Source organism: Echinops telfairi, unplaced genomic scaffold (assembly GCF_000313985.2).
Source record: "Echinops telfairi isolate 266 unplaced genomic scaffold, ASM31398v2 ScPeMD7_7424;HRSCAF=8462, whole genome shotgun sequence".
NCBI classification, from domain to species: Eukaryota; Metazoa; Chordata; class Mammalia; order Afrosoricida; family Tenrecidae; genus Echinops; species Echinops telfairi.
In genome coordinates, this window is record NW_022111324.1 from 7524520 (window position 1) to 7551975 (window position 27456).

The 27456-nt window shown below is 42.4% G+C and overlaps 1 protein-coding gene across 1 annotated transcript in view; it reads right to left on the reverse strand.

Annotated features, from left to right (window-relative positions):
• The window catches only part of ADCY10 (adenylate cyclase 10), a 98069-nt gene that overhangs the window by 44417 nt on the left and 26196 nt on the right, over window positions 1-27456 (reverse strand). Inside the window, exons 10-16 of the mRNA XM_004706750.1 lie at window positions 24839-24915; window positions 23300-23489; window positions 19922-19977; window positions 16165-16318; window positions 14098-14290; window positions 12995-13081; window positions 7954-8228 (exon numbers count right to left, since the gene is read on the reverse strand). Of these exons, the coding sequence (XP_004706807.1) occupies window positions 7954-8228; window positions 12995-13081; window positions 14098-14290; window positions 16165-16318; window positions 19922-19977; window positions 23300-23489; window positions 24839-24915 (1032 nt within the window). The remainder of the gene's footprint in view (window positions 1-7953; window positions 8229-12994; window positions 13082-14097; window positions 14291-16164; window positions 16319-19921; window positions 19978-23299; window positions 23490-24838; window positions 24916-27456) is intronic.

The window sequence follows — 27456 nt, forward strand, 5'->3', positions numbered from 1 at the left end:
GAAGAGCTTGGGACTAGGCGGGAGGGGCGGGGTTGGTTCCATGTGAAAGGTTAAAGCAAATTTTAGCAGCAGAATTCAGGGATGTATTTGAGAAGTAATTTCCTCCCCACATAGCAAGCCCCCAAAGGACCACTTGGCGCCCCTATGGGGAGGGGGTGTCTTAGTGTTTCATTTCTGTTTGTGTCTCTCCATTACCTTTCATTTTATAATGCCCACCCATTACTGTTAAGTCAAGTGTGACTCATAGAGATGCTGTAGGATGTAATAGAACTGTTCCATAGGTTAAGGAAGCACAACACCACATCTTTCTCCCAAGGATCAGAGTGTGGGTTTGAATTGCTGACTGAGCACATTAAATACGAACGGCCAAAGATCAGATGAGTTGTGCATGGACCTCATAATAAAGACAGGAAATGTCATGGAAAAACAAACAAACAAGAAATACCAAAAGAGGATGTCAGAAGAGATTCTGAGACTTGCTCTTGAACACAGAGTAGTAAAAGCAACTGAAAAAAAGTGATGCAAAAGAGCTGGGTAGAAGTTTTCAAAGGCAGCTTGAGAAGACAAAGTCAAGTATTATAACGAAATGAACAAAGACGTAGACTTGGAAAATCTAAATAGAAAAACATGCTCAGCATTTCTCAGGGTGAAGGAACAGGATGAAAAAAATGAAGCCTGGAATTGCAATATTGAAGGATTCTAGGAGCAAACCCCCCCCACTTGTCTGTCAGTTTGTCATACTGTGGTGGCTTGTGTGTTGCTGTGATACTAGAAACTATGTCATCAGTAATTCAAACACCATGAGGGTCTCCCAAGGTGAATAAATTCCAGACTAAGCATAGATTACAAAGAAGCAATGGGGTACCTAGTTCTGAGGGATTAACCAGTGAAGACTTCATGAAAGCAGTAGAATATGTCAGATTAACTGAAAACCTTATGAGTAGCAGCAAACAGTTTCAGGTATAGTGCTAAAAGAGGAGCCCCCCTTCAGGTTGCAAAACTCAAAACTCACTGCCATTGGGTTGATTCCAACTCATAGTGACCCTGTAAGACAGAGTAGAACTACCTCTGTGGATTTCTAAGACTGTAACTCTTTAGGGGAGTAGAAAGTTAAATCTTTGTCCCCCGAGAGCTGCTGGAGATTTCAAACTGCTGGCTTTGAGGTTAGCACCACAACATGTAACCTACTATGCCCTAACCCAGGAGGCACTCAAAATACGACTGACAAAGAGCAGCCTTCTCTGGGTAGTCAACCGTAATGGCTTGAATAGAGGACCTTCAGGACCTTCCTTAACTGATGGAGCACAGTTCAAAATGAGAAGAATCAGATGCCAACAGCTATTAATATCAGAGCGTGGAATGTATAAAGCACAAATCTAGGAAAACTGAACGTAATCAAAAATGAAATAACCTCGGTATTCTCGGCTTTTTTTGTTGTTGCTAGGGGCCATTGAGCCGGTTACGACCCATAGCAACTCCATGCACAACAAAACAAAACACTGCCGCGTCCTGTGCCAGCCTCACAATTGCTCCCATATTTGATCCCATCGTTGCAACCACTGAGTCAATCCATCTCCTTGAGGGCCTTCCTATTTTTGTCTGTCCCTCCACTTTACCAAACATGATGTCCTTCTCCAGGGACTGGTCTCTCTTGATAACATGTCCAAAGTATGTAAGATGAAGTCTCACTATCCTTGCCTCTAAAGAGCACTGTGGATGTATTTTTCCAGGGTAGAATGGTTTGTCCTTTTAACAGTATGTGGAATTTTTGATATTCTTCTCCAGCACCACAATTCAAATGCATCAATTCTTCTTCAGTTTTCTTTATGCAATGTCCAATTGTCACATGCATACGAGGCAATTGGAAAGAGCATGGCTTGGGTCAGGTGCACCTTAGTCCTCAAAGTGACATCCTTGCTCTTCAATAACCTAAAGAGGTCTTGTGCAGCAGATTTACCTAATGCAACACGTCTTTGGATCTCTTGACTGCTGCTTCCATGAGCATTGATTAGGGTTCCAAGGAAGACAAAATCCTTGATAATTTCAACCTTTTCTCCATGTTTCTTTTCTTTTTAAATCATTTTATTGGGGGCTCATACAACTCTTATCACAATCCATACACACATCAATTGTGTGAAGCGCATTTGTACATTCCTTGCCCTCCCTTTTCTCCCTTTGTCATGATGTTGGTCAAGTCGTGAAGATTTTGGTCTTTTTTACATTGAGTTATAATCCATACTGAAGGCTGCAACCCCTGATCTTCATCAGCAAGTTCGTGGAAGTCTTCCTCACTCTCAGCAAGCCAGGTTGTGTTATCTGCATATTGAAGGCTGTGAATAAGCCTTCCTCCAATCCTGATGCCACATTCTTCTTCATATAAACTAGATTCTCTAAATTATCTGCTCAGCATACAGATTGGATAAGTACGGTGAGAGGATAGAATCGTGTCGCACCACTTCCCTGATTCTAAACCGTGCAGTTTTCCCTTGTTCCTTGTGCCTCTTGATCCACGTACTAGTTTCTTCATGTTATCAGGAACAACCAATAATGGGAAGCTGTCTGAAATTCAAGCCCAAATTCAGAAGAGGACATGGACAGAGGGATATCATTGCTGATGTCAGATGGATCTTGCCTGAAGGCAGAGCATTCCATCAACTTATGTTTTATTAACGACGCAAATGCATCCACCTGTGTGAATCATCACTACAGACAGCACTGAGAAGAATGGGAATTCCAGAACACTAAGCTGCTCATCACGTGGACCTTGTGCACAGACCCAGAAGCAGCGCTTCAAACAGAACATGGGAATACTGCTTGGTTTAAAATCAGCAAAGAGGTGTCTCAGGGTTGTATCTTATCGCCACGCTCATTCCAAGCGTACGTTGAGCAAATTTCCAACAAGCTGGACGCTATGAAAAAGAATGCAGCATGATGACTGGAGGAAGGGGTACTGGCAGCTTTCAGTATGCAGATGACACAACCACGCCTACCGCAGTCGAGGAGGTTTCGAAGCACTGGCTGGGGAAGATGAAGCATTGTGCTTTCCGTTTTGATCGCAATTCAATGTAAAGAAGCCCCACATCCTCACAACTGAGCCAACAGATAACCTCGTGATAAAAGGAGGAAAGAATGAGGTTATCAAGGATTTCATCTTGCTTGTATCCATAATCAGTGCTCATGGATCAGCAGTCAAGAAATCAGAAGACTTATTGCCCTGGACAAATGTACTGCAACAGATCTCTTTAAAGCGTTAAAAAGGAGCCATATCCCGTTGAGGGCTAAGGTGTGCCTGGCCCATGCGATGCTGTTTTCCATTGCCTAGAGACGATGATCCTCTGTGAAATGCATCGACGCAGTGGCTGTAACCACGAGCTCAAACACAGCAGTGATTGTGAGGCTGGTGCAGGGCCACGGGGTACTTCGTTCTGTTGCATATGGCGTTGCTATGCGTCAGAACCAATTCAGCAGCATCAAACAAGTAAACCTCTGTGGTTTGGGTTTTTATGGTTGTACTTGTACATATCACCAAGCAAAACATGCTTCAAGTCGATTTTTACATGAGGAAGCTAGTGACATTGATGATATTCAACATGGTGTGCAGCCACCATCACTAGTAGTTTCCAGATTATTCCATCACTATTAGCCAAAAGGCAGTGGTCTCGAAGCAAAGCCACTTCCTTTCCCACTCCATCTTGCTCCTGCAGACTACTCACAAATTTTGGGTCCCTATATATTTGGGTATTCTAGATATTTAAAATAAGTAGGCTCATATCATATTTCTCTTTTTGTGACTGACTTGTTTCACTCAGCATGTTATTTTCAAGACTCGTCTGTATAGTAGATTTTACCAGAATGTCCTTTCTACTGTATCTATAGACCATCTTATTTTTATTCATTCATCTGTTGATGGGCATTGAAGTAAGTGTTTTACACCATTTGGAATATACTGTGTTTTAATATCACTTGAGATGTTTTCTCCATGTGGGATCATGCTACCCACTTGATATTTCTATTGGTTCATTTGTTGTCACGTTGTAGGGATTGCTGTTTTCGTTTTAAATATTTTACACCACTTGGAATATACTGTGTTTTAATATCACTTGAGATGTGGGATCATGCTACCCACTTGATATTGTTATTGGTTCATTTGTTGTCCCGTTGTAGGGATTGCTGTTTACGTTTTAATAATGTAGAAAATCCTTCCACAGCCAGAACAATCTAGTAAGGTGCGGCTTCACTCTGCTTCCCTTCCTTACCCTGCAGGTCAACCATCATGATTCATTTTTCACTTATTCTCCCAATCCTTCTTTTTAAACATAGAAGTAGACACACACATTTCCCCACTTTCTTAGACAAAAGGCAACATGCGATTTCACATCCCTCCATACCAGTACATGTTTTCTTTTTACTGATGCACTGTGCAGATGGAGTTCTCCACTGTGTAGATGTATCACGGTTCATTCAACCTCCCCCTTAGCAATGAACATTTGGGATGTTGTCAGTCTTTTCCTTATAAACATAATATCCCCCTCAAAAATATGTGTCCATATATAATTGCATATTTTTTGCCAGTGTACCTTTGGGATTGATTCCTAGAATCAGAATTGCTAGGTCAAAAAGTAAATGTGAGAGACAAAATAATTGGCAGCTTCAGACTACCATATACTTCCTATTTTCATACTTTCTTTGCTTTTTATGACATGTCTTAGTCCTATAGACATAGCCTTGTCTTAGTGAATAAGCATTTTTGAAATCTGTGTCTGTGTCTAATCCTCACTGCTTTCCTCAGCAATGTTTAGTTGCTTAAGCTTTTAACCTGTATAAGCAAACATCCATGTATTTTAGTCTAAAGAGCTTTCCTCGATATGCATATTTTCCTTTGCTCAATATAAAAAATTTTACTGCCATGGAGTTGATTCTGACTCATAGTGATCCTACAGGACATGGTAGAACTGCCCCTGTGATTTCTACCTCTGCCTTTAAAGTGGACCAGAAATATATGTAAACTTTAGATATACAAATAGATTTTTAGCTTACCCTTATTTGTAGGTCCTAAACTAAGAACAATTAGTTCTTACCATGGGCCCTGCTCAATACTTGCCCTCATGAAGTGATCACTGAAGATATGGGCACTTTAGCAAAGTAGGGCAAAGAAATCAGATGGTGCCTGGCTATCAGAAAGAATAGTGTCAGGGGTCTGAAAGGTTTGTCAGCTAAGTGAGGTGTCAGCTAAGCTCACATGGAAGGAGTGTGTGATCTGAGCCTGTGTGATCCAAGGATTGTAAATAGTAAAATCCAAGATCAGTGCAGAGAATTGTGTTAGAGCTCAAATTCTGAGCACTCAATTTGCAGGAGGCTTTGATAGTTAAAGCCCAAAATCCATTTGCAGAGTCCTCACATACATTAGGTCTTCACTGAACTCCCTCAGACCATTGACTAGGGATGTGAATAGTCTTACCCTCGGCAGAGTGCATTGGAAAGTAGATTAGTACTGCAGATATAGTTAAGTTAAATAAAAAAAAACCACACATTTTATCAGGAGGTCTTACAGGTATTATTACAATCCATAGTTCCATTAAATCAAGCATAATTGTACAATTGCTGCCCTCATCTTTTTCAATACATTTTCTTTTCTTCTTGAACTCCTTGATATCAGCTCCCTGTTATCCCCTCTCTCCACCACCCTACCACCCCCCTGAACCCTCAGAATATTATATAGTAATATTATTTATTATTATTTTTTGCCTTAACTGACACCATCCCATGTATCCATTCTCCTTAAATTCTGATGTTTGTTCCCTTCGAGTGGGGTATACAGCCATCACAGCTCTCTGCCCCCTTCTCCCCTTTCCCTTCTTTGCCCTCTCTCCGCTGTGCCCGCAGGGAGTCAATACTCCCCTTACTGTCTCTGAGGGGATGCTCTATCTCGAATTTAGTGTATTGAAAGATCTTGGCTGCACCCATGTACATACACAGGACTAGCAAGATTAGTGAGGTGAATCTAGGACCGTAATAGTGGGAGGAGGAACTTTTAAAGAACTGGAGGGTAGTTGTGTGTTCCATCAGTGCAATAGTGAACCCTGGATATATCATCCCTTCCATGTGGCCCTTCTGTGAGGGGCTGTCCAGTTGCCTTACAGATGGGCTTTGGGTCTCCACCTTGCCTATGTTCCTTCACATCTCTTTGATTGCTTGATTTTGAACTTCTGATACCTTTTCCCATTGACACCTCATGATCATATAGGCTGGTGTGCTTCTTCCATGTGGGCTGTATTCCTTCCTTGCTAGATGGCTGCTTGTTTGACTTTAAGTCTTTAAGACCCCAGATGCTTATCTTTTAACAGCTGGACACCATCAGCTTTCTTCACCACATTTCTTTATGTACCTATTTTGTCTTCAGTGACCATGTAGGGAAGATGAGTATCCTACATTGCCACATTATTAAAACAAACCATTTTTCCACTGGAGTAGGATTTAAATAGGGGTCCAAATTTCATCTACTTCCCTATTATACTTAATTAAATATACATACCTAGAAAAATACACCTATCTTTTTATATACATATCTATAGTTATACCTATATATATAATTTTGTTTAATTTGATTTTTCCTTTTGACCCATTTTAAATTTGTACTAGTTCTATTATCTTTCTTTCTTTTTTAAAAAATTAACTTTATTGGGGGCTCATACAACTATTATCACAATCCATACGCTCATCCATTGTGTCAGGCATATTTGTACATTTGTTGCCATCATCATTTTCAAAATATTTTCTTTCTACTTGAGCCCTTGGTATCAGCTCCTCATTTTACCCCTCCTTCCCTCACCAACTGTACACCTCACGAACCCTTGATAATTTATAAATTATTCTTCTTTTTTCATGTCTTCTATTATCTTTATTTTGGATTGAGGTTGTGCTGTTTTTTATCTTATTGTCATTGTTGGAGCTGCTTGTCTGGTTTCTTTTTGTGAAATCCAGCAGAGCTAAAACTATAGAGATAACTGGATTAATAGTGCCTAAGGGTTATGGCAGGGGAGGTCATGAGTAATGGAGAACTAACAAAAGTGGGTACAAGAATGAAGAGCATGGGTTGTGGTGATGGTTGCACAACTCTTTTTAATATATTTAAACCACTGACTTTTATGTTATATGAATGATACACTAACAAAACTGTTAAACCAAAAGTAAGTTTAAAAAAATACTCAATGAATGTTCTCTTTAAATTATATGTGTGTGTGTATGTGTGTGTATATGCTTACAGGTGTGCACACAGATATGTGTGTGTACACAGATGTGTGTGTGCACAGATGTGTGTGTGTGAGAGAGAGAGAGAGAAAGAGAGAGAGCATGTGCACAATTTGTGTCTGGAGCTGTTTTAAATGAGACCTAATTCAAGACATCTTTTTCAAGGAACAAAACAATCTTATTAAAAAGAATGGGTGCAAATGCCCAGGTGGAATTGTAAACAGCTTGCTAAGGAAGATGCAGTATTCACGTTAGAGACCACTACCAAAACCAGAAGGAAAATGGCTAAGTTCAGAAAACACCCCCTGGACAGTCAACCTTAAATCCCTGCCATAGACAGAACAAACCAATGCCTGATTACACTACTGCCAGCTGAGTAAGCCCTGCGTAACTGTACGTTCTGACATTTAGTTTGAACAAATTTGCCTTTTCCATCACTTACTGATGCTGGTGGCCTTGATCATGGGAAATGTAACTGATATCTCTAAGCCACGTTTGGGGATGTATAACAGGGATCATCACAGGGCAAAAGTGAGCAGTGCCCATCCTGACAAGCTTTATGAATGGTCTCTTCAAAAGGTGTGGCTGGCAGCAACACTCTAATGACATTTCCATGTACATCCTAAGGAATTGGGTGAAGTCCGAGTGTGGGGCATGAACAGAGATGTCCATGGATTTCTTGACAGAATCAAAGGGCTTACTTACGAGTCCAGTTCTTTGCGGATGCCACTCACATTGAGGTCGAGGCAGATCTTGTTGAGGATGTCTTTCGGCTGAACGGCCCCAAGGCTGATGTAGGTGGTGTTCCTGTTCTTCATGATAGCGCTGGCCGCAACACAGGGGATGTCGAGGAAGGGAGACAGGGACATGATGATGAAGATGGAGACAGTTCGGATCAGCTTCTCCAAAAAGTTCCACGAGGCTGAGTCTACAAACTGGGCCTCGTCAATGATGAAAATAATCCTTTCTTCTTTCACTGTCTGCGCAAGGTGGAGAAACAGAAAGGAACGTGTCATAGGTGGCGTCTAATTTTTATATGTGTGCGTGAGCACGCAGGAGAGCCTGGGTGGGACAAGCAGTTTGTCATCAGCCGGCAACCTCAATGTTGGCAGTTCAAATTCACATAGCAGCTCCACGGGAGAAAGGCCTGGTGAACTGCTTCTGTAAAGGACTGCAGACAAGAAAATCCCGTGGAGCAGTTCTACTCTGTAACACATGGGCTCACCTTAAGTTGGGGTCATCTCAACGGCAGCTAACAGCATCAGCATGGTATGGCCGTGTGTCAATTGAGCTTTTGGTGTGGGTGCAATGACGGGGAAAGGACCAGCCATCTTTTTGTTTGTTTGTTTGTTTGTTTGTTTGTTTGTTTTTTAATCATTTAATTAGGGGCTCATACAACTCTCATCACAATCCACCCATACATCAATTGTGTAAAGTGCATCTGTACATTTAGTTCCCTCATCATTCCCAAAACAGTTCCTCTCCACTCAAGCCCCCGACACCAGGTCCTCATTTTCCCCCTCCCTCCCTGCTCCCCCCTCCCCCATGTGCCCTTGATAATCCATAAATTGTTATTATTTTGTTATATCTTGCCCTGTCCGACGTCTCCCTCCACCCACTCCTCGGTTGTCCATCCCCCAGGGAGGAGGTCACATATAGTTCCCTGTAATTGGTTCCCTCTTTCCTACCCACTCTCCCTCTACCCTCCTAGTATGGCCACTCACACCAGGGACCAGCCATCTTAACCCGTTTTTCTTCCCAATGACTTTGTGTTCGTTTAGATTCCATTTATGTGGGATGGGTATCAGTTTGAACAAAGCTTGGTTGGAATGGACCCTTGCTTGGTATTTCATGAAGGCAGTGAAGGGTATCTAACTATTATCTTTGTATAAAGATAATGCATATTTATACTTATAGATGGGGCTACAGGAGAATACCCATAAAAGCCGATCAAAATGCCCATCTCATAAAATAACTGATATGCTAACTATAAGCCATTTGAATTCATTGGCTAATGAAGACCTCCTGAACATGTATTTGACCAATATATAATTCAGCGGCTACTTCCTAAGCACCCTGAGCACCCACTGAGCTAAGTGCTGAATGTGTGGTCGTCAATAAAGGGGATCCAGTCGCGGCTTGGCTAGCCCTTAAGGCTACTCTAGTTCAAACTATGGTGTATGTTACAAATAGATCTGAGATCCCTTTTGTTGTGTAGCCTACCCTCGCTAACTAGTCTGAATTATTTATTCATTCATTAAGCATGTATTGCCAGGCACTGTCGTAGGTGCTGGGGCTACAGTACTAAACAAGATGTGGAGCTTACATTGTGTAACATCAAACCTCTCACAGTGGGTCCCATATTTCCAGTGCCTCGTCTAAATGTAGAGAACCTTCGCCCTACTCTCAGCCTCGGACAACTCAGCTTCTTTTAGCTGCCCGTGAGAAGAGATGGGACCAATCCACTCTTTTCCCTTATGTTTTTATAACCAAAATGTGATTTTTATATTTAAATGTTAAAATGTCAAACCATCTTTATCAAGTGTTATATCCTGCCTTATGACATATCCCCAACATAGCCTGTAGAGATTAGCCCATCACTGGCTCTGAGCATTTTACTTCATCGAGAGATTTGCATTCAATTTTTTAAAATTATTTTATTGGGGGCTCGTATAATTCTTATCACAATCCATACATACATCCATTGTGTCAAGCACATATGTACATTTGTTGCCCTCATCATTCTCAAAACATTTGCCTTCTACTTTAGCCCTTAATATCAGTTGTTCATTTTCGCCCTCCCTCCACCCTCTCTCATGAACCCTTCATAATTTATAAAGTATTATAGTTTTGTCATAAGTTACACTGTCCAACGTCTCCCTCTGCCCTCTTCTCTGCTGTCCATCCCCCAGGGAGGAAGCAATGCCTAGATTCTTGTAATTGGTTCCCCCCTTCTTCACCCTCCAGGCCTTGCCCCTCTCACCACTGGTCCTGAAGGAGTCATCTATCCTGGATTCCCTGTGTTTCCAGTTGCTATCTGTACCAATGTATGTCCTCTGGTCTAGCCAGATTTGTAAGGCAGACTTGGGATCATGATAGTGGGAGGGAGAAAGCATTCAAGAACTAGAGGAAAGTTATATGTTTCATCGTTGCTACCCTGCACCCTGATTGGTTCGCATTCCATTTGTAAAAGATGAGGCTGATGGAAAAGTGAGTTTCCGTCATACGACAGCCTGACCAGTGAATGACTTGTAAACGGAGGGCACAAAAGTGAAAACAGAAACCAAAGACATGAATTGCACATCGGTTGTGCTTTGTTGGCCCTGGCTTCCTGAGCTTTAAGATGAGGAGACTGAAGTGGGTTCTCTCAAATGTCAACAAAGCCAATGGTCTCCGTGGTATCAGTATGCTGATGTTTACACATGTCAACTCGCGTAGTCCTCCCAAGTTCAGCAGGAGGTGGTGCATTTAAACCACGTGCTGAGAAAAGTTAGACGACTAAGGTTAGGTAACTTGCGTCAAAACCTAACCGAGAACCTTGAAAACAAAGGCCTGTAATGCTAAGTGGATTGACAGGCCCAGCTTGAGCCCTGCTGTAGCACACACGTAGGAGTGGAATGCATAAGTCCATTCTTTTAAAATAAGCTCCCTAGATAAGTGAGATGAAAGCAGTCCAAAACGTGACATTTAGAAACTACTGATGCTGCCTTCACAGTGACGCCATAGCGCAGAGTAGAACTGTAAATCCTTCCAGGTGTAGAAAACCTCATCTTTCTCCTGAGGTGACCTCGAACTGCTGACTTTGAGATTAATAGTTCAACACGTAGCTCACTGCAGGGTCCTTGTGAGTCAGAATCGATTCGATGGCAGTGAATTTGAGAGGGTGTGTGTGTGTGTGTGTGTGTGTGTGTGTGTGTGTGAGTCCCTGAGAAGAGGAGGATTGTATTATGACCTTGTACTAAACGTTTACTTAGGGCAGACACTCTACCAATCGGTAGTGATACAAAGATGAATTTTTATGGCTGCTTTCCTCAAGTGCTGACCGTTTGAGGGCGTCACGTTCACCAGTAGGAATATAGTGTGTGGAGTCTAATAAGAACTATCCAAAGTGTCACTGAAGCCCAAGGAAGCAGAATGAGCCCGGTGGTTTAAGGAAAGGAGCCCTGGCAGCATTGTCAGTTAGCGTTAGACTGCCAACTGCACGTCCAACCCTCCGGCTGTTCCACGGGAGAAAGATAAGCCCGTCATGCGCCCATCAAGATCTATGGCCTTTGAACTCTGGATCGCCTTTGAACTCTCGATCGGTTGTTGTGCATTGGACTTGACTCAAAGTCGGTTGGCTTGGTTTGGTTTGATTTCGTGGTTGGGGACGATTTCACTAAACAGACGACATCACAGACATGAGTAAATTGTATTTTTTCTAGGAATAGTAAGTCTTTTGGTTTTGTATCTCATTAACACTGGGGACAAGAATGACTTTAGACTTTCAATAGGAACTTTGGAAGTTAGAAAGCAGTGGATCAATGCTTTCACAAATCCAAAGGAAACATTCCCCGGCTTCTAGAGAGAGCAGCGAGAGAGGTGTCTTACAAAGGCTCCATAGGCAGAGTGGCCTTAGACTTTTCATATACCAAGTATAATATATATGAGTTGTTGTTCACCAGCCAGTTTTGCTTTACATAGAATTATCAAACTTGTTTTCAGAACTGATTTTTTTCTTCTTCTTTAAATTCCTTTTGTGAGTTAGCCCAAGTTAAATGTCATTTAAACATTTAGCTAACCACTGTGGGACAGCTGAGTTTTCAGGGGAACAAGTAAGATGAATTACAGAATCAATGACCCTTGGAACTGGATGAGACTTTAGAGCAGCAGTTCTCAACCTGTGGGTCGTGACCCCTTTGGGGGTCGAACAATCCTTTCACAGGGATCTCCCAATTCATCACAGTAGCAAAATGACAGTGATGAAGTAGCAACAAAAGTAACTGTGTGGTTGGGAGCCACCACAACACGAGGAACTGTATGAAAGGGTCGCGGCATTAGAAAGGTTTGAGACCCACTGCCTTAGAGGCAGGTTATGTAGTCTAGTGGCCTTATGACAGCAAGAACATTTTTCCAACACTAACTTGAGCTAGTGACGTGGACAGAGATTTCAAAAGTCCCTGCTCATTATCGCACAACCTAGAGGCACCAACCAGTGCCAGGGACCAAACCTCAGCTACCACCTGATTGTGGTCCTAGCGGAGCTTCCTCACTGCACTGCCACACAGGAAATAGCTCATTGTGGAATACCTGAGCCTACAAGTTTCTCCCTTCTCATACTTTTCCTAAAGCTCCACTGAGGGTCTGAGCAAGTGAGAGTTGTTTTTTTCAATCTGATGGACAGTGATACACCCCTCCCTAACCATTCCTTGGGTCCTAATTATTTTTACTCTTGGAAAAAGCTCATTCTTGGAAAAGGCAGTTCGCTATATAGAACTGAGCTGGTTTGGGGAAAAGTCTAACTCCCAGAAGAAAAGTGAAGAGCCCCCTTCAAGCCTGAATATCTAAATTCTGAACAGATTCTTGGTGTGGTGTTTGGAAGGGAGACAGATGAAGCCCTTTAGGATGAAACTTAGACATACTTCAAGGCTCCTTGCCAATGGAGTCTGAGCCCCTGGGCCCCCTGGCTTTGTGGTGAAATGTCCAAATCTTCCTGTCCCTCCATCTTGTACCCCAACTCCCATTCTCAACCCACAGCAGCTCTTACTTGCTCCAAGATCTTCATAAATAATGCTTCCAGTTGCTTTTGCCTTTTCAAGAAACTCAGCTTAGAGGCCTCCCGTGAAATGGGAAACTGTAAAGAGAATTAAGAGACCACTGAATATGAAAACATAATAAAGGCACCTGCTGACTGGGTAACTTTGGACAGGTCACTTTACTGATCTGTGCCATTTCCTGTGAGTGGGATGTGTAATCTACAACTTCCCTTGAGGCTCTGACGCCCCGTCATTGTAGCCAGTATGAGCAGGAAAACCAGGTCACGGTCTGTACTGGGAATGGCTGCCAATGGTGGGAAGGCGAGAAAAAAATGAACCAGTGGGTGGCCAGTGAGATTTTCTTGGGTATGGTGTTTCTAGAGAACTCCAATGTGCGTGAGTTAGTTTATTGTGCCAACCTGGCGGATGAACACATGTGGGATTAATTGAAGGGTGGAGGGATAAATGGCTCGGTGAGCCTTGCCTTTCGAGTTCTCAGGTCTCTTGCTTGTGATGGTCGCACCAGGGTGCAGCTGCCTTAACCAGTTCCCCGCTTCATCTGGCAAGGCTCACTTCCTGCAAGACATCCCTCAGGAGAAGCAGCATGGACCTACCCCGATGCAGCCCTGGGTGCTGGAGCAGCCCCTGCCAGTGCTGAGATGCTTACACATTCACTGATCCAGCTTTCCTCCTGCAGTCGGCATCATTGTGTGTGTTTTGTGAGATGGAGGAGGACTTTGTGGACTGGTGTTGGACATATGGGTTAATGGGTTAATGTTGGACTTGTGGGCTTGGGTAGCACTGGGTTGGGATATTTTCTTGATGTGCACTTAACCTTTATATAAAACTCTCTCTTATACATATGCGTTTCTGTGGATTTGTTTCTCTAAAGGACCCAGACGAATACAGTGTGTCCAGAGGTGGATGTGCTCTCTGGGAGAACGGGGGGTGGGTGGTGGTGGTGGGGTGGGTGGGTGCCATCTCCTTGACACCTGGATGCTCCAGATGAGAAAAGAACAATAAAAGACAGAGGTGCTGTTGTATGGCGTCAGGCAGGAGTCCCTGCCCCTCCTACCCTCTACCCCATCGCTATTTCGTGGAGAATTTGAGCTACCTGAACATGGAAAATTTCATTGAGGAGACAGTAGAACTTTTCATCCAACAGCCTGTTGACTTTATTCTGGAGGTTGGTCTGCCGTTCCTTATAGTGTTTGCACGTGTCCAAACCCAGCACACTTGCCATGAGTATCTGGATGGTGTAAAAATTTTGATGGAAGTTGACCTTGGTCAAGGTGATAGCAATAGTCCTGTTTATAAGAAAGCGAGAGTCAGGAAAGAGAGATTCTCATAAGGTTATTTTGGGGACTAATGTTACAGGGGAGCTCAGACACGTCACATTTACTTGTAATGACAGATTTACCCAAACTACCTGCAAGTTCTTCTTTATTCCTGCTTCTGACATATTTCACATTCTACTAAATTCCTACCTCTGATGCTTGAACCTAGCTATGCCCTCACCTCTAGTCCCACCCCCTCTGCCCTGGTTCAGGTCCTCAGATTCTTAACTATACGACTGCCAAATAGCACGCTGTGGACTCTGCCTAAACGTGAAGGGTCTCATTAAATAGGAATCTTCTCATATTACTCTCCTGCTTAAACAAAGTTTCATTGGCCCCTATTGCTGAGACACAAGTCCATGGTCCTCATTGTGACCTACTGGATTCTCCATGGCCTCCACCTGCCTTTCCTCACCATCTCTCTGACTAGCAATCAGCGAGGGCAGACTGGTGAGAATGCCCTACACAGGTGGAACTCCCTCCTCCCCATGCCTTTGTTCCTGCTGCTCCTCAGCCTGGAACCATATCACGGTCTGCAGTGCCGGCCTCATCCTCCATGGCCTGCTCCTCCCTAAATCTCAGAGCGGTCTTTTGGAAGCCTGCCATCTTGGGTTGGGTCACATATCCCTCCCTCTCTGGGCTTCTGTTAGACCCTATTGCGTATGTCTGACATTGCCCTCCCCATATTCTCTTTGTACTGTTCCCTCTCTTTCTTGCCTCCTCTGCTGTGAAAGCTCTTGAGGGCAAGGAGCAGGTGTTCATTTGGGGGACTTTTGCACTTAACAGTTCCTGGGAAGTAATTGCTACTTATTAAGTGAATGAATGAATGAATGCATGCATGCATCTCTTCTGGCTGTTGTAAATCATCCCCTCAGAAATGTTTGATTTGTTAGAGCTGGTTTTTCTTAGGCCTAACATTAAGAAAAAGAGTAGAAATACAGCTAAAAAATACACAAGGTTAGGAATGAGCATTTATTTTCCCCTTATAACCTTCAGGTTAATGGTGAAAGAGTGTGTGGAGCCATCATCTTTGTTTTGATCATCATTACTGTTATTGATGACCATAATATTTACGCTTGTGGGATGCTAGATGGATTATCTCAAAGGAGAGCACCGTGACATTCTTTGCATGACAACAGATAAATAACCCAACTGAAAAACTTTAGGAGTCCCTGAGCAGTGCACATGATTAACACGCCTGGCTATTTACTTAAAGGTTGGACGTTTGCGTCCACTCAGAGCTGAGTGGGAAGGTGACTTGGTGGTCAATCATTGAAGCCCGATGGAGCACAGTTCTACTTTAACATACCTGGGGCCACCATGAATCCAAGTTGATGGAAAGGGAACTAGTTTGGGGTATAAGATACATTAGTCCAGATCACAAGGCCTATCATCCAGAGGAAGATCCAGAAGCCCAGATTCTCTATCTGCACTCTCAGGAGTAAATGGCTGAAACCATTGGTTCCATATGCTGCTGCATGGATACTTTTTTTTTTTTTGGCTTTACAGACCCAATTTTTGCCTGGGTCCCAGCATCAAGGTCAGGCATTCTCAAGTTGTCTATATTAGGATCACTTAGGAAGTTTTCAAAAACCTATTACCAAAAAAAATCCTACCTAGCATTCAATCAGAGCCTTCAGAAAGAGCTTGGCTTCTGTTTTTGTTCTTCATATGTGTATCACTATGTATTTGATACAATGACCATGGCATGCATTGATTGATACAGTTGAGGATAGTTTACACAGTACAAATCATATAAATGACAGGCGTGTGAAGTGACACTCTTTTCTGAAGACTGCCCCTTTCCCTAGGCTGACAAGAAAGGGTTATTAGAAGACACTCACCTGTGGTTCTCACCTTGGGCCAGGTAATCGATTTCCATAAGTATCTGGCTTTTTCCATAGCCTGATAATCCTTCATACATCAGGATTCGGCTACAATTACACAGCAAATATTCCTTCATAATGCACATGAAGTATTTGATCTCCTTATCACGTCCTGTTATTTTTGTTTTTTAAAAAGGGAGCAAATCCAATCAACATAATATGGTCTAGAGATATTTAGTGATGTCTCTAAAGAGAGAGATATCAACACACACACATGCATAGTGACGCCCTTTTATGACCACTCTTGGACTCCCCGAGCATGGATCACTGACTTTCTCAGGACCTTGTGCTCTTTAAATTGGGGAGAAAAAAAGCTTTCTTTAGCACTTTGCAGTTAATAATGCACCTTCATCGTTTTACCTGATTTTCACTAGTTGCGAGGGAAAGAATTATTATAACTCATTAAAATGTTCATATAATCATAGTGCAAAAAATAGATGTTTGGATTGCACAACCGAGAATTAAATTAGGGTTATCTGATCCTCCAGTTGGTTTTTCTTTATTTCTACAACACACTAGTATTAAACTGCAGATTATTATATATTGAAATAAATTCATTCAAATTAAGTATCTATAGTGGACAATTTAGGCATAGCTTATTTTTTATTCAGATTCTGTGATGAAGGAAACTTGTCCTCTATAAATGAACTATTACACCACCTCAGGTGTACTAGAAGGATGTGGAGTGATTAGAAGAAAACTTGATAGCATCTAAAAATAAAGTAAAAATACTTGTCAGTATCACACTGACCACCCATGTCCTCGGTGGAAATAAGCTTCAGTTGTTTTGCCGTGGTGGGTCTTTTTTCTTTCTTATTACAAAAATAACATGTGCTCAATGTAGAAGACATGCCCATTGTAGACAAGGAAAATACAAGTCACCTTACTGCCTCCCTCTCACTTTTCCTTTCTTTTTTTCTTATGGGATTTAAATATATGTAACAGGATGCCCTGGCTGACATTTGACAACAAACTGTACCCTCTTGGAAGCATGGGAGGGCAGGAAATAAATTGGAAGACCTGTAATTCAAAGCAGTGAGCAATTTCTATCAAAAGAGTTGGAGCCTCATTTGGGGCAGACTGTGCACGTGTGGAGAAGGCATTGAAGAGCACCTTTATGAAATACCTCGGTGAGAGCAAATACATACCCAGGGATTACCTAATGTCTTTGTTGAAAATCAGGGTCATTAATTCCAAGGGTAGCTATTTTGACTCAAACGCCAACAGGACACAGTTCATTATAGTTTATTGTTAGCTACGTTGTTAATTCCAAAACATTAAGCCCACTGCCCTTGAGTCAAATCCAAATCACAGTGACCCTGTAGGACAGGATAGAGCTGCCTCATAAAGTTTGAAAGGCCCGGAATCTCCATGGAGGCAGACTGCCACATGGATCTCCTGAGGAGTAGCTGGTGAGTTTGAACCAATGACCTTCTGGTTAGCAGTTGAGCACTTTACAACCACGCCATCAAAACCAAAACCAAACTCACTGCCATCCAGACACTGCTGACTCAGAGCAACCCCCTGTGGGTTTTCTGAGACGGTAACTGTTTACGGGAGTGGAAAGCCCAGTCTTTCTCCCACTGAGCTGCTGGTGGTTTCGAACTGCTGACCATATGGATCAGCACCCAACGTGTAACCACCACACCCCCAGGGCTCTTGACCACACCCCCAGGAGTCCTTATATTGTTAATTAGCTTATATGGATTTTTATTTATAGGTGTTCTCACAAAAGAAGGGCATATTGCTCATACTGTTAACTTCCGTCAGCCTGATTTTTAGCTATTGCTTTAAGGGAATATGCGTAAGTCTAATATCCATTTCATCGTACTGGAAGAACCCAGGTAAAAAGGCACTAAGACTAGATTCTGAGCAATCTATGCTTTCTTGTACCAACGGGATGATACGACTGTCATACTAGGTCTGTATGCAAGAGGTTAGGACTTCCACATACTGTCAATCACTGTCACCCACACATCCTGGGAAGGAAGCGAAGGCCTAAGATAAGAGTGTGAGTGGGCCTTCCTTTTCCTCAGGGGTGTGGGGATTTGGACTTCAATGAGAGATTTGCTTGAAGATCTGAAAACCACCGGATGCAGTGAAAGTGGAGGTGCCCCTGGCTGAGGTGCCCCTGGCAGTTCGGGAGCTGTCATCTTGCTTTAGATTCTGTTGACACCAAGATTTGGAGGCAGTGTTGGTCCCAAGAATAGAACAGAGCCTTCTCTTCACTGACCTAAGCGGGCTATGACTGGGCTTTAGCTTGGGGTGAAATGCTCAGGGATGTTTGGGTCTAAGAATGGGAAACATAAAGGGCCACTAGAAATGGCTGTCCCCACAGTCCACAGACCATCCTCATGCCTGCCTCCCTGCCTCCTCTGAGGTCTATATCTCTAACTAGCTACAAGTTAGATTTTTTTTTTTTTATGATAGACTCTCCCTCTGAATCACAAAAGCACCAATTCCAGTTGGGTTACAAATTAAAATGTCGAAGGCAAAACAATAGCATTTCTGGACAAGAACACAGATAACTACCTTCATGGCTTTTTACTGAGCAAAATGTGTGAAATGAGACTCAAAAGCTCTTCACTATAAAATATACAAACTACAACAAAACCAAAACACCTCACCTCCACTGAGTTGATTTGGACACACAGCAAGCCTATAGGACAGAGTAGAATTGTCCTTGTGAGTTTCCGAGAAAGGAGAGGATGAATAAGTTGAACTCATTAAAATTAAGAACCTGTATTCATTAACAAAACAATTCACACAGTGTAATAGGAAGCACAGTGGGAAAAGTTATGCACGGTATAAACAAATGACAATGGATCGATTTCCAGAAGATATAAATAATCCTGACATATCTGTAATAAAAATACAACCAGATTGACAATGAAAATAGACCAAAGAATGTATAGCCATTTTACAAAAGAAGGTGCCCAAATGAGCAGTAAACATCGGGGAAAGAACCCAAGCAGAGCAGAGGAGGCCAAATGGAAACCATGACGAGATAGCTCTACATACCAACAAAAATACGAAAATTGTAGAAACCGATCAAGCCATGTTGTTGGTTAAAATGAGGAGCAACTGGACCTCTTACAATATAAATAAATGCAATCATTTTGGAAACTTGTTTGGTGTCATCTACAAAGTTGTGCACGTTCCAACAATTCCATGCGTACATATATATATTATATAGATGCTCAACAGAATACATACATATATTCAACAGAAATGTGCAGATGGGTCACCCGATGATCAAGATGCACCAGGATGTTTACAGAAGGATTACTCATAAGAACCCCAAACTGGAATGAGCTCAGATGTTGCGCACAACGATAATAATGAACTTTCTGAGTATTTATAAAATGTACACTACATAGCAATGAAAGTGAATAAATTATAGCTCCACCCAATAACATAGATGAGTCTTTTACCCTGGTGTTCATCCAGTACGAGAAGGCAAATGCACGTCATTACAAGTGTCTGAGTGCGTCCGTGGAAGTTTGAAAGCAGACCGAAGTGAATCTAGGGGGTGGGCGTCTGCGAGGCACAGGAGAAGGAAGAGCAGGGGGAGTTTTGAGCCAATCGTCTTGTTTTGTTCTTGGCCTGTCCGGCGTTAATTCGTCAAACCTCACACTTGTCATGTGTGTGCTTTTCTGTGTGCTTTGTTATAGTTCAATAAAGAGGTTTAAAAAGCCAGGCCCCTTCTACCTACCCAGCAAAGGGTAACCCTCATTTCTGTTGCAGTTGAGGTTCGCCAAACCAAACATGCTGAAGAGGAGAAGAAAAGAAAAGAAGGTGTTAGATTCAAAACAAGGGACTATCGAAGCCATGAGTGACTAGTTCTTAGTTTCCAGAAAGCTTGCTTTACTCTCTAACAAGTGTCCCTGACTCACAGGTCGAGATCTCGAGAGAAAGAAGAGGCACGGTTGTTACTTGGCAATAGAGAATCCAGACAGCGTGTGCTGCTGCCCTTACCACAGTACCAGGCACATTGGTCAATAAATGGTTGTTGAGCCTACATAGGAGCCCTGGTGGCATAGTGGTTATGGGTTGGGCTACACTCCCCATGGTCAGCGGTTCAAAAACACTAGCGGCTCTGTGAAAGACCTGGGCGTTCTACTCCCGTAAACATCTCAGAAACCCACATGGGGCCACTATGAGTCAGCATTGACTCAATGGCAGTGAGTTTGGTTTTTGTTTTGTTCTGAGTCTACATTGGTAGGACTAGCCCCTTCCAAGGGAGACCCGACAGACTTGGATGTGGGGCAGGAAACTTTCTACCAATTGCTCAAACAATAATAGTTCACCTTTGTAGTACATAGGTAGATACAGATGCTACACATTTGACACAATTACAAGCGTTTGTATGTATCATTTTCTTCAATGCAGACCAAAAACCCCTTTGAAGAAGGTACTATTATCATGATGTCCAAATGAAGAAATTGAGGCACAGCTTAACTTGTCCCAGATCCACGATTCGTGGTGACACAAGACACCACAGGGTCAGGAGCTCAACTTAGGACAGGGTACATCCAACTTGTCCACTACATAACATTAGCTCTCAAAGGATCATTTTAGTCAGAACAAATTTTTCTCTTCTCTGTAAACCCAAACCAGACCCATTACTGTCCAATGAATTTTGACTCAAAAAGGCCTTAGAGAACAGAGCAGCACTGCTTGCCGAGGGTTTTCAAGGCTACGTGTCCTTACAGAGCTGGCCTGCCACACCTTCTCCCATGGTGCACTTGGATGCGCTCCAATCGGCTTCCTACTGGTGAGCAACCAAATGTTAAACACTGCGCCACCAGGGACCCTTTCTTTTTCTACATGTTCACACAATTTTCTGATGCCTCTGGGCAGCACATATTGAGGTACTGAGCTCTCTCGTGTAATATTGAGTATATAATTTTGTAGATGTGGGTCTTTCCCATGAGAATGGGAACTTTCAGAACAGGAAGCAGACTTCATCCACGATTGTATCTGCATTTCTACTCTATATCTGCAGATATGGTTGCGGAAACCAGGTAGAGTGCAGATGCTGGGATTGAATAGTCTTGGTTCTGTGTTGAATACATGAATGGCTCCAGTTTTTCACCCCCAATTGTATCTATTTCTTTATTATGTAACTATGCCCTGCCCTCCCACTTGTGAATTACTTCAGCCAATGGGGTGCAGCCACACAGGAAGAGGCTTGAAAACCAGTGGGTGAGTAGTGGGGCTTGCTCCCTCTTACTCTTCAGATTGTTCATGCCAACATGCCTGGGTGAGCTGGCTGGAGGAGAGCCAAACTAAGTTGATTATGTCAGTCGAACTGCTTCAGTTATTCCAACTGAGGTTACCCTGTAACTGAAGTCACTCTAACAACCCCATGACACATGAATGATCCCAGCCAAGGTCAGCCAAATACAGACAAGGTCAGATGATTCCCTACATATTCATGAAGCCAGTTAATGCTTGTCCTACACCACAAAGATTTTATAGTTGTTATAATTCAGCATAACTATGGCAGTTTCAAACCTGACTCCATTGCTTATGAGGAGAGTACAGACAACTTACTTAACATCTCCAAGCCTCAGTTTGTAAATCTTTGGTGACCACGGTACCTATAGTGACCACCTACATTTTATGCCTCTGGGATTTAGTGGGAAGCTGCTATCCCACTTTTAGTGGATACAGTCATCTGGTGGGGGGCTTGTATAACTGCATGAATAGGAAGAAATAGTCCTCATCACATATTACTAACCCCAGCACCGGAACCCTTCTGGGAACATAAGTATCTTGCTAATTGTATCAAAATCCATATTACGTCAACAACATTTTTCTATTTTATTAAAAATGCCTTCATTACTGAAAACATGCTTCAAGAAAAAATGTAAAGCAGAAAATAACTGGGTCTTGAGCGGGTTAAATCTATACAATGGAGAGCATGGTTTCCAGCTCATCAACTTGATATTGAGAGTAAGTTATATATTTTGAGACAAAGTGTCTAGCAGTAAGTGTTCACTCAAATGATTATTATCTGTTCATTTATTCTAATAACATTTATTGGTGACTTCCTTCTACCAAGTACAATTTTCTAAGCTCTAGGAATACAAGGATGAATAGTAATAGAGACTTCTTGAATCACCCACAGCCATCTTCTATTGTCTGACCCTTGCAAACCAAGAGCCTAGCTTGATGATTAAAGAATAATGTCTTTCTACTTTCAAGTTATTAATTCATTTGTTTAGCCATCATTCTTGAGTGTCTACTATGTGTCAACGGTTGGGTGTGTAAGGATGAACAAGAAATAGTAAGAATCTTCAAGGAACTCACAGTGTAGTGAGTGAAAAGCTTTTCAAGTCAATGATTATGATGTAATCGGGTGATAAGTGCTCTAGTAGAGGCATATGCTATGGAGTTAAGTAGAAGAGGAAAGAGATAAACTGTCTGAGCTGGGACAAGAATAGATCCTGAAGCTGACTTTCAAAAACTGACTATGGTTTTCCTTGGGGGCTGGAGGTGGTGAGGCCAATCCGCATCGGCATCCCAGAGGTGAGGAGGTTGGAAAGGCAGAAGGTTGCACTGTCTGGCATTGCCAGGAGTTAAAACATTATCATGAAAATGACTGGAAGACAGTGACAAATTTTAAACCTCAAAGGAATGCCCATAACCCTACCCTGGGAACTTTGGGAATGCATCACACCAAGGACTCAGAGCAGGTATAATATCCTGTTCACCTTTATCCCTACCAATCCTGTGGGCACACAGCTGGCATGACTGGTAAATATTTCATGGTTCGTGATTGGGTATAACTAGATAAACAAAGCGGGGGCAAGGGGGCAGATTCTCTATTTTGCTTGAATAACTTTGCAGAATCATTCTCAGCACTGAGGGTGAAATGGGGTCTTCTACCACGCTACATATATATAGCTAAGTAGGATGGAGGAAAGATGAGATTTTGAAATTAAAATCTTGGTCTGAGGTAGGGAAAGAGATTTAAATATCAAGAATTGGCTTCAAGTCTGAATTGGGTGAACCAAATGCTTTACTACAATTTTCCCATTTCATCTTTATTAAAGAACTTGCAAAGGTAATGCACCACACTCACACTTTCTCATTAAGGCCCAAACACTGATAGACTGGTCCAGAATCCGCAACACCTTTCATAATTTTCTTTGGAAGCTCTTTAAAAAAGTAGGCTGGTAGGTTGCTGCTATTGTAGGTAACAGAATCACAGGTTACCATTCCTGGATAATACATCATCATTCTGGCGGCTATGTTGACCTTTTGACCAATGACTGTAGCAGGAAGGCAAAGAACAGAGAGAAAACAGCCAATGGGCTGAATGTTACATGAGGCAGGCTGTCCCCACATGGCATTTTACCCCTTTACTCTCTCTCTTGACTTCTCATGAATAACACACGTGTCTAGGCTTCAACTACCCACATTCAGCCAATGGTTATAAAATATTCAGTTGACTCAATTTTCAAAAAGAACCCCAACAACAACCCTCATTGCCATTAGTCAATGCTGACTCATAGTGAACCCACTGTGGGTTTCTGAGTCTATTAACTGTTTAGGGGAGTAGATGCCCAGTCTTGTCCGGAGGAGCTGCTGGTGGTTTCAAACAGCCAACCATGCAGATCACAGCCCAACTTATAACCAGTATACCACCAAGGCTCATGTTAAACCAAACTCATGGCCATCAAGTCAGTACTGACTCACAGCCACCCCACAGATTGGAGTAGAAGTTCCCTGTGGGTTTCTGAGACTGTAACTCTATATAGGAGTAGAAAGCCTCCTCTTTCTCCCTCGGAGCAGCTGGTGGTTTTGAACTGCTGATCTTGCAGTTAGCAGCCCAACTTATAACCACTACGCCACCAGTTTCCACCTCAACTGGGAGGCCAAGGAGGTGATTTATTCAACAATAGAAGGGTTCTGAATAAAGAGAGGGTCCCATACGTGGGCTGGCCACAGGTCTGAGGTCTCACAGATGAGGTGCAGCTGGTCTTCTGGTTCAAGGTGCAGAAGTATAAGCTTCATCTTGGGGTACTAACTCCCAGGTGAGGCACAGCCTCATCCTCACACACTCCCAACACTGCGTGAATTTTGAAGAAAAACCTCAGCTGTAGTATCATTTGAGACATAACAATCTCAGGATAGAGATACTTTTAGATGTGTTATGTCAAGATATCTTAAACCCTAATAGGATTGAAGAGGAATCAATAGCAAAAACAGTGAAATATTGAGATAACAGTTAGTTGTTCTTCTATTTTATATTAGTATTATTTTTTCATAATGTCAATATTAAAAACGTCTAAGAATCTGACATCATGTATTCCAAGAATTAACAGTGGTAATCGTCTAATGTGAACAGTAAATCATTGTAAAGGCCCCTCCTTCCCGGCTACTACTGCTTCCCTCCAATCATGACAGTTTTATATCCATGCCTATCCCCAGAAATGACCCCTTCACTCGCACTGAGCTGTGAATGGGTCAAACTGCATGGCGTGGTTGAATCGGGAAGAATGCAAACTTGCTGAGCATACAGCCCTTATCTTACTCATCTTTGCACTTCCTGCCACGGAGCCCAGGGGCAGGGCACTGTTTGTTGAGAGGAAAGCTGAGATCCAGTAGCTCAACACACCTGTGTATTCGTGTCTTACAGAGTGTCCGACAATTCCACAGAAGACAATCCCACTGGCAACCCCGATGGACACATTCCTGGCACCGAAGAGAAACAGGAGAATTGTGGGGAAAGGATGAAGATAATGAGCATAGAGAGTGGGACAGGGTGGGTGTAACAATGGTGAGTGAGTTCAGAAGGGGTGGGAAAGCATTTTTCAGTAAACAATTCTTTACTCTTTGAAGGTGCCCAAACCCAAACCCGAAACCACTCCCATCAAGTTGATTCCAACTCATGGTGTTGTTGTTCGGTGCTGTCCAGTGGGTTCCGACTCGTGTCAACCCCATGTACTACCGAACTAAACACTGCCCAGCCCTGCGCCCTGCTCACAGCCACTGCTCTGTTTGCGCCCACTGTGTCAGCTGCAGCCACTGTGTCAGTGCATCTGCTTGAGAGCCTTCCTCCTTTTCTCTGACCCTCTACTGTATCAAGCATGACGTCCTTCTCCAGGGACTGGTCTCTCCTGACAACAGGTCCAAAATACGTAAGACAAGGTCTCGCCATCCTTACCCCTAAGGAGTATTCTGGCTGAACTTCTTCTACAACAGATGTTTGGGGGGCGGGGGGGTTGGCAGTCCGGGGTATTTTCAACATTCTTTGGCAGCAGTGTAGTTCAAATGCATCGCTTCTTTCTCCGTCTTCCTTATTTAAAGTCCAACTTTCATATGCACGTGAAGCGATAGGAAATACTATGGTTTGGGTCAGGTACACGTTAATCCTCAAAGTAATATCCTTGCTTTACAGCACCTTAAAGAGGCCTTGTGCAGATTTACCTAAAGCAAGGCTTCATTTAATCTCTTGGCTGCTGCTTGCCTGAGCATTGACTGTAGTTTCAAACAAGAGGAAATCTTTGACAACTTCAAATGTTTGTCCTAATATGATGTTACCTATTGAACTGGTTGTGAGAATTTTGATCTTCTTTATATTGAGTTGTAATCCACACTGAAGGCTGCAATCGATATTCATCAGGTACTTCAAGTCCTCCTCACTTTCCGTAAGCAAGGTGGTGTCATCTACATATTGCACATTGTTAATAAGCCTTCCTCCAATCCTGATGCCTCATTCTTCTTCTTATAATCTAGTTTCTCTGATGATTTTCTCAGCATACTGATTAACAATGCATGGTGAGAGGATACAACCCTGCTGCACCTCTTGGTCCATGTCCAGGTATCCCATAAGCACAATGAAGTGTTCTGGAATTCCCATTCTTCTCAAGATTATCCATAGTTTGTTTTGATCCACATAGCCAAAGGAAACCCAATAAAACAGCCTCCTGATATTCTTTGCATTCAATCAAGATTCATCTGACATCAGCAATATATCCCTAATTCCACATCCTGTCCTGAATCCAACCTGAACCTCTTGGCACCTCCTTGTCAATAGACTGCTGCAACCATTGTTGAAAGATCTTCAGCAAAATTTTACTGACATGTGATATCAATAATACTGCTTTATAAATTGCTCAATCTGTTGGGTCACCTTTGCCATCTTCCAAATTTCCTGGCATCGACAAATGAGCGCTTCCAGTGCTTCATCGGTTTATTGAAACATCACGGTTGGTATTCCTTCAATTCTGAGAGCCTTGCTTTTGGCTAATGCTCTCAGCTTGGACTTTTTTTGTTCTTGCTCTTAGGCTAGCTCTTAACATGATTCAATGTTGACTAGTTCTCTTCGGGAAAGAAACTCTGCGTTCTTGCATTTTCTTCAGATGTTTCCTACTTTGCTTATATTTTGTCCATAGACTCTCAGCATTGCACCTTGAGGCTGGAGGTTTTTTTCTTGAGTTCTTTCCGTTTAAGAGATGCTGAGCATGCTCTTCCGGTCTGATTTTCTAACTCTAGGTCTTGGCATGTTTCATAATGTTTTTCTTTGTCTCCTAAGCTGCCCTTTGAAATTATCTGTTTAGTTCTTTGACTTTATTTCTTCCATTTACCTCAGCTACTCTGTGATTAAGAGCAAATTTTCAGTCTCTTCTGACATCCACTCTGTTCTTTTCTGCCTTTTTAATGATCTTTTGCTTTCATATATTTGCTTTCATATATATATTTTCATATATAATGTTCTTGATGACATCCCACAGCTCATCAGATCTTCTGTCAGTAGTGTTCAATGCAGCCAATATGTTCTTGAGATGGTCTCAAAATTCAGATGGGGTAAACTCATAGTCATATTTTGGTTCTCATTGAGTTGTTTTAATTTTCTTCAAGTTCAACCTGGACTTACATAATCAATTGATGATCTGTTCCACAGTCAGCTCCCTGGCCTGGTTTTAGCTGCGATATTGACCTTCTCCATAGTCTCTTTGACTTCTGTGTGTTACATCTGGAGAAGTTCACTTACATAGTTGCCTTTTGTGTTGTTGAAAAAAGGTAATTGTGATGAAAAAGTCATTGTTATCCTTGCGAAATTCTTTCATACACTCTCCAGCTTTGCTTATCTTACTAAGACCATGTTTTCAAATTATGGTTCCTTCTTTATTTTCAACTTTTGCACTGTAATGACCACAAATTATCAGTACATATAGATTGAATGTCTAATCAACTTCAGACTGAAGACCTTGATAAAAATTTTCCAACAAT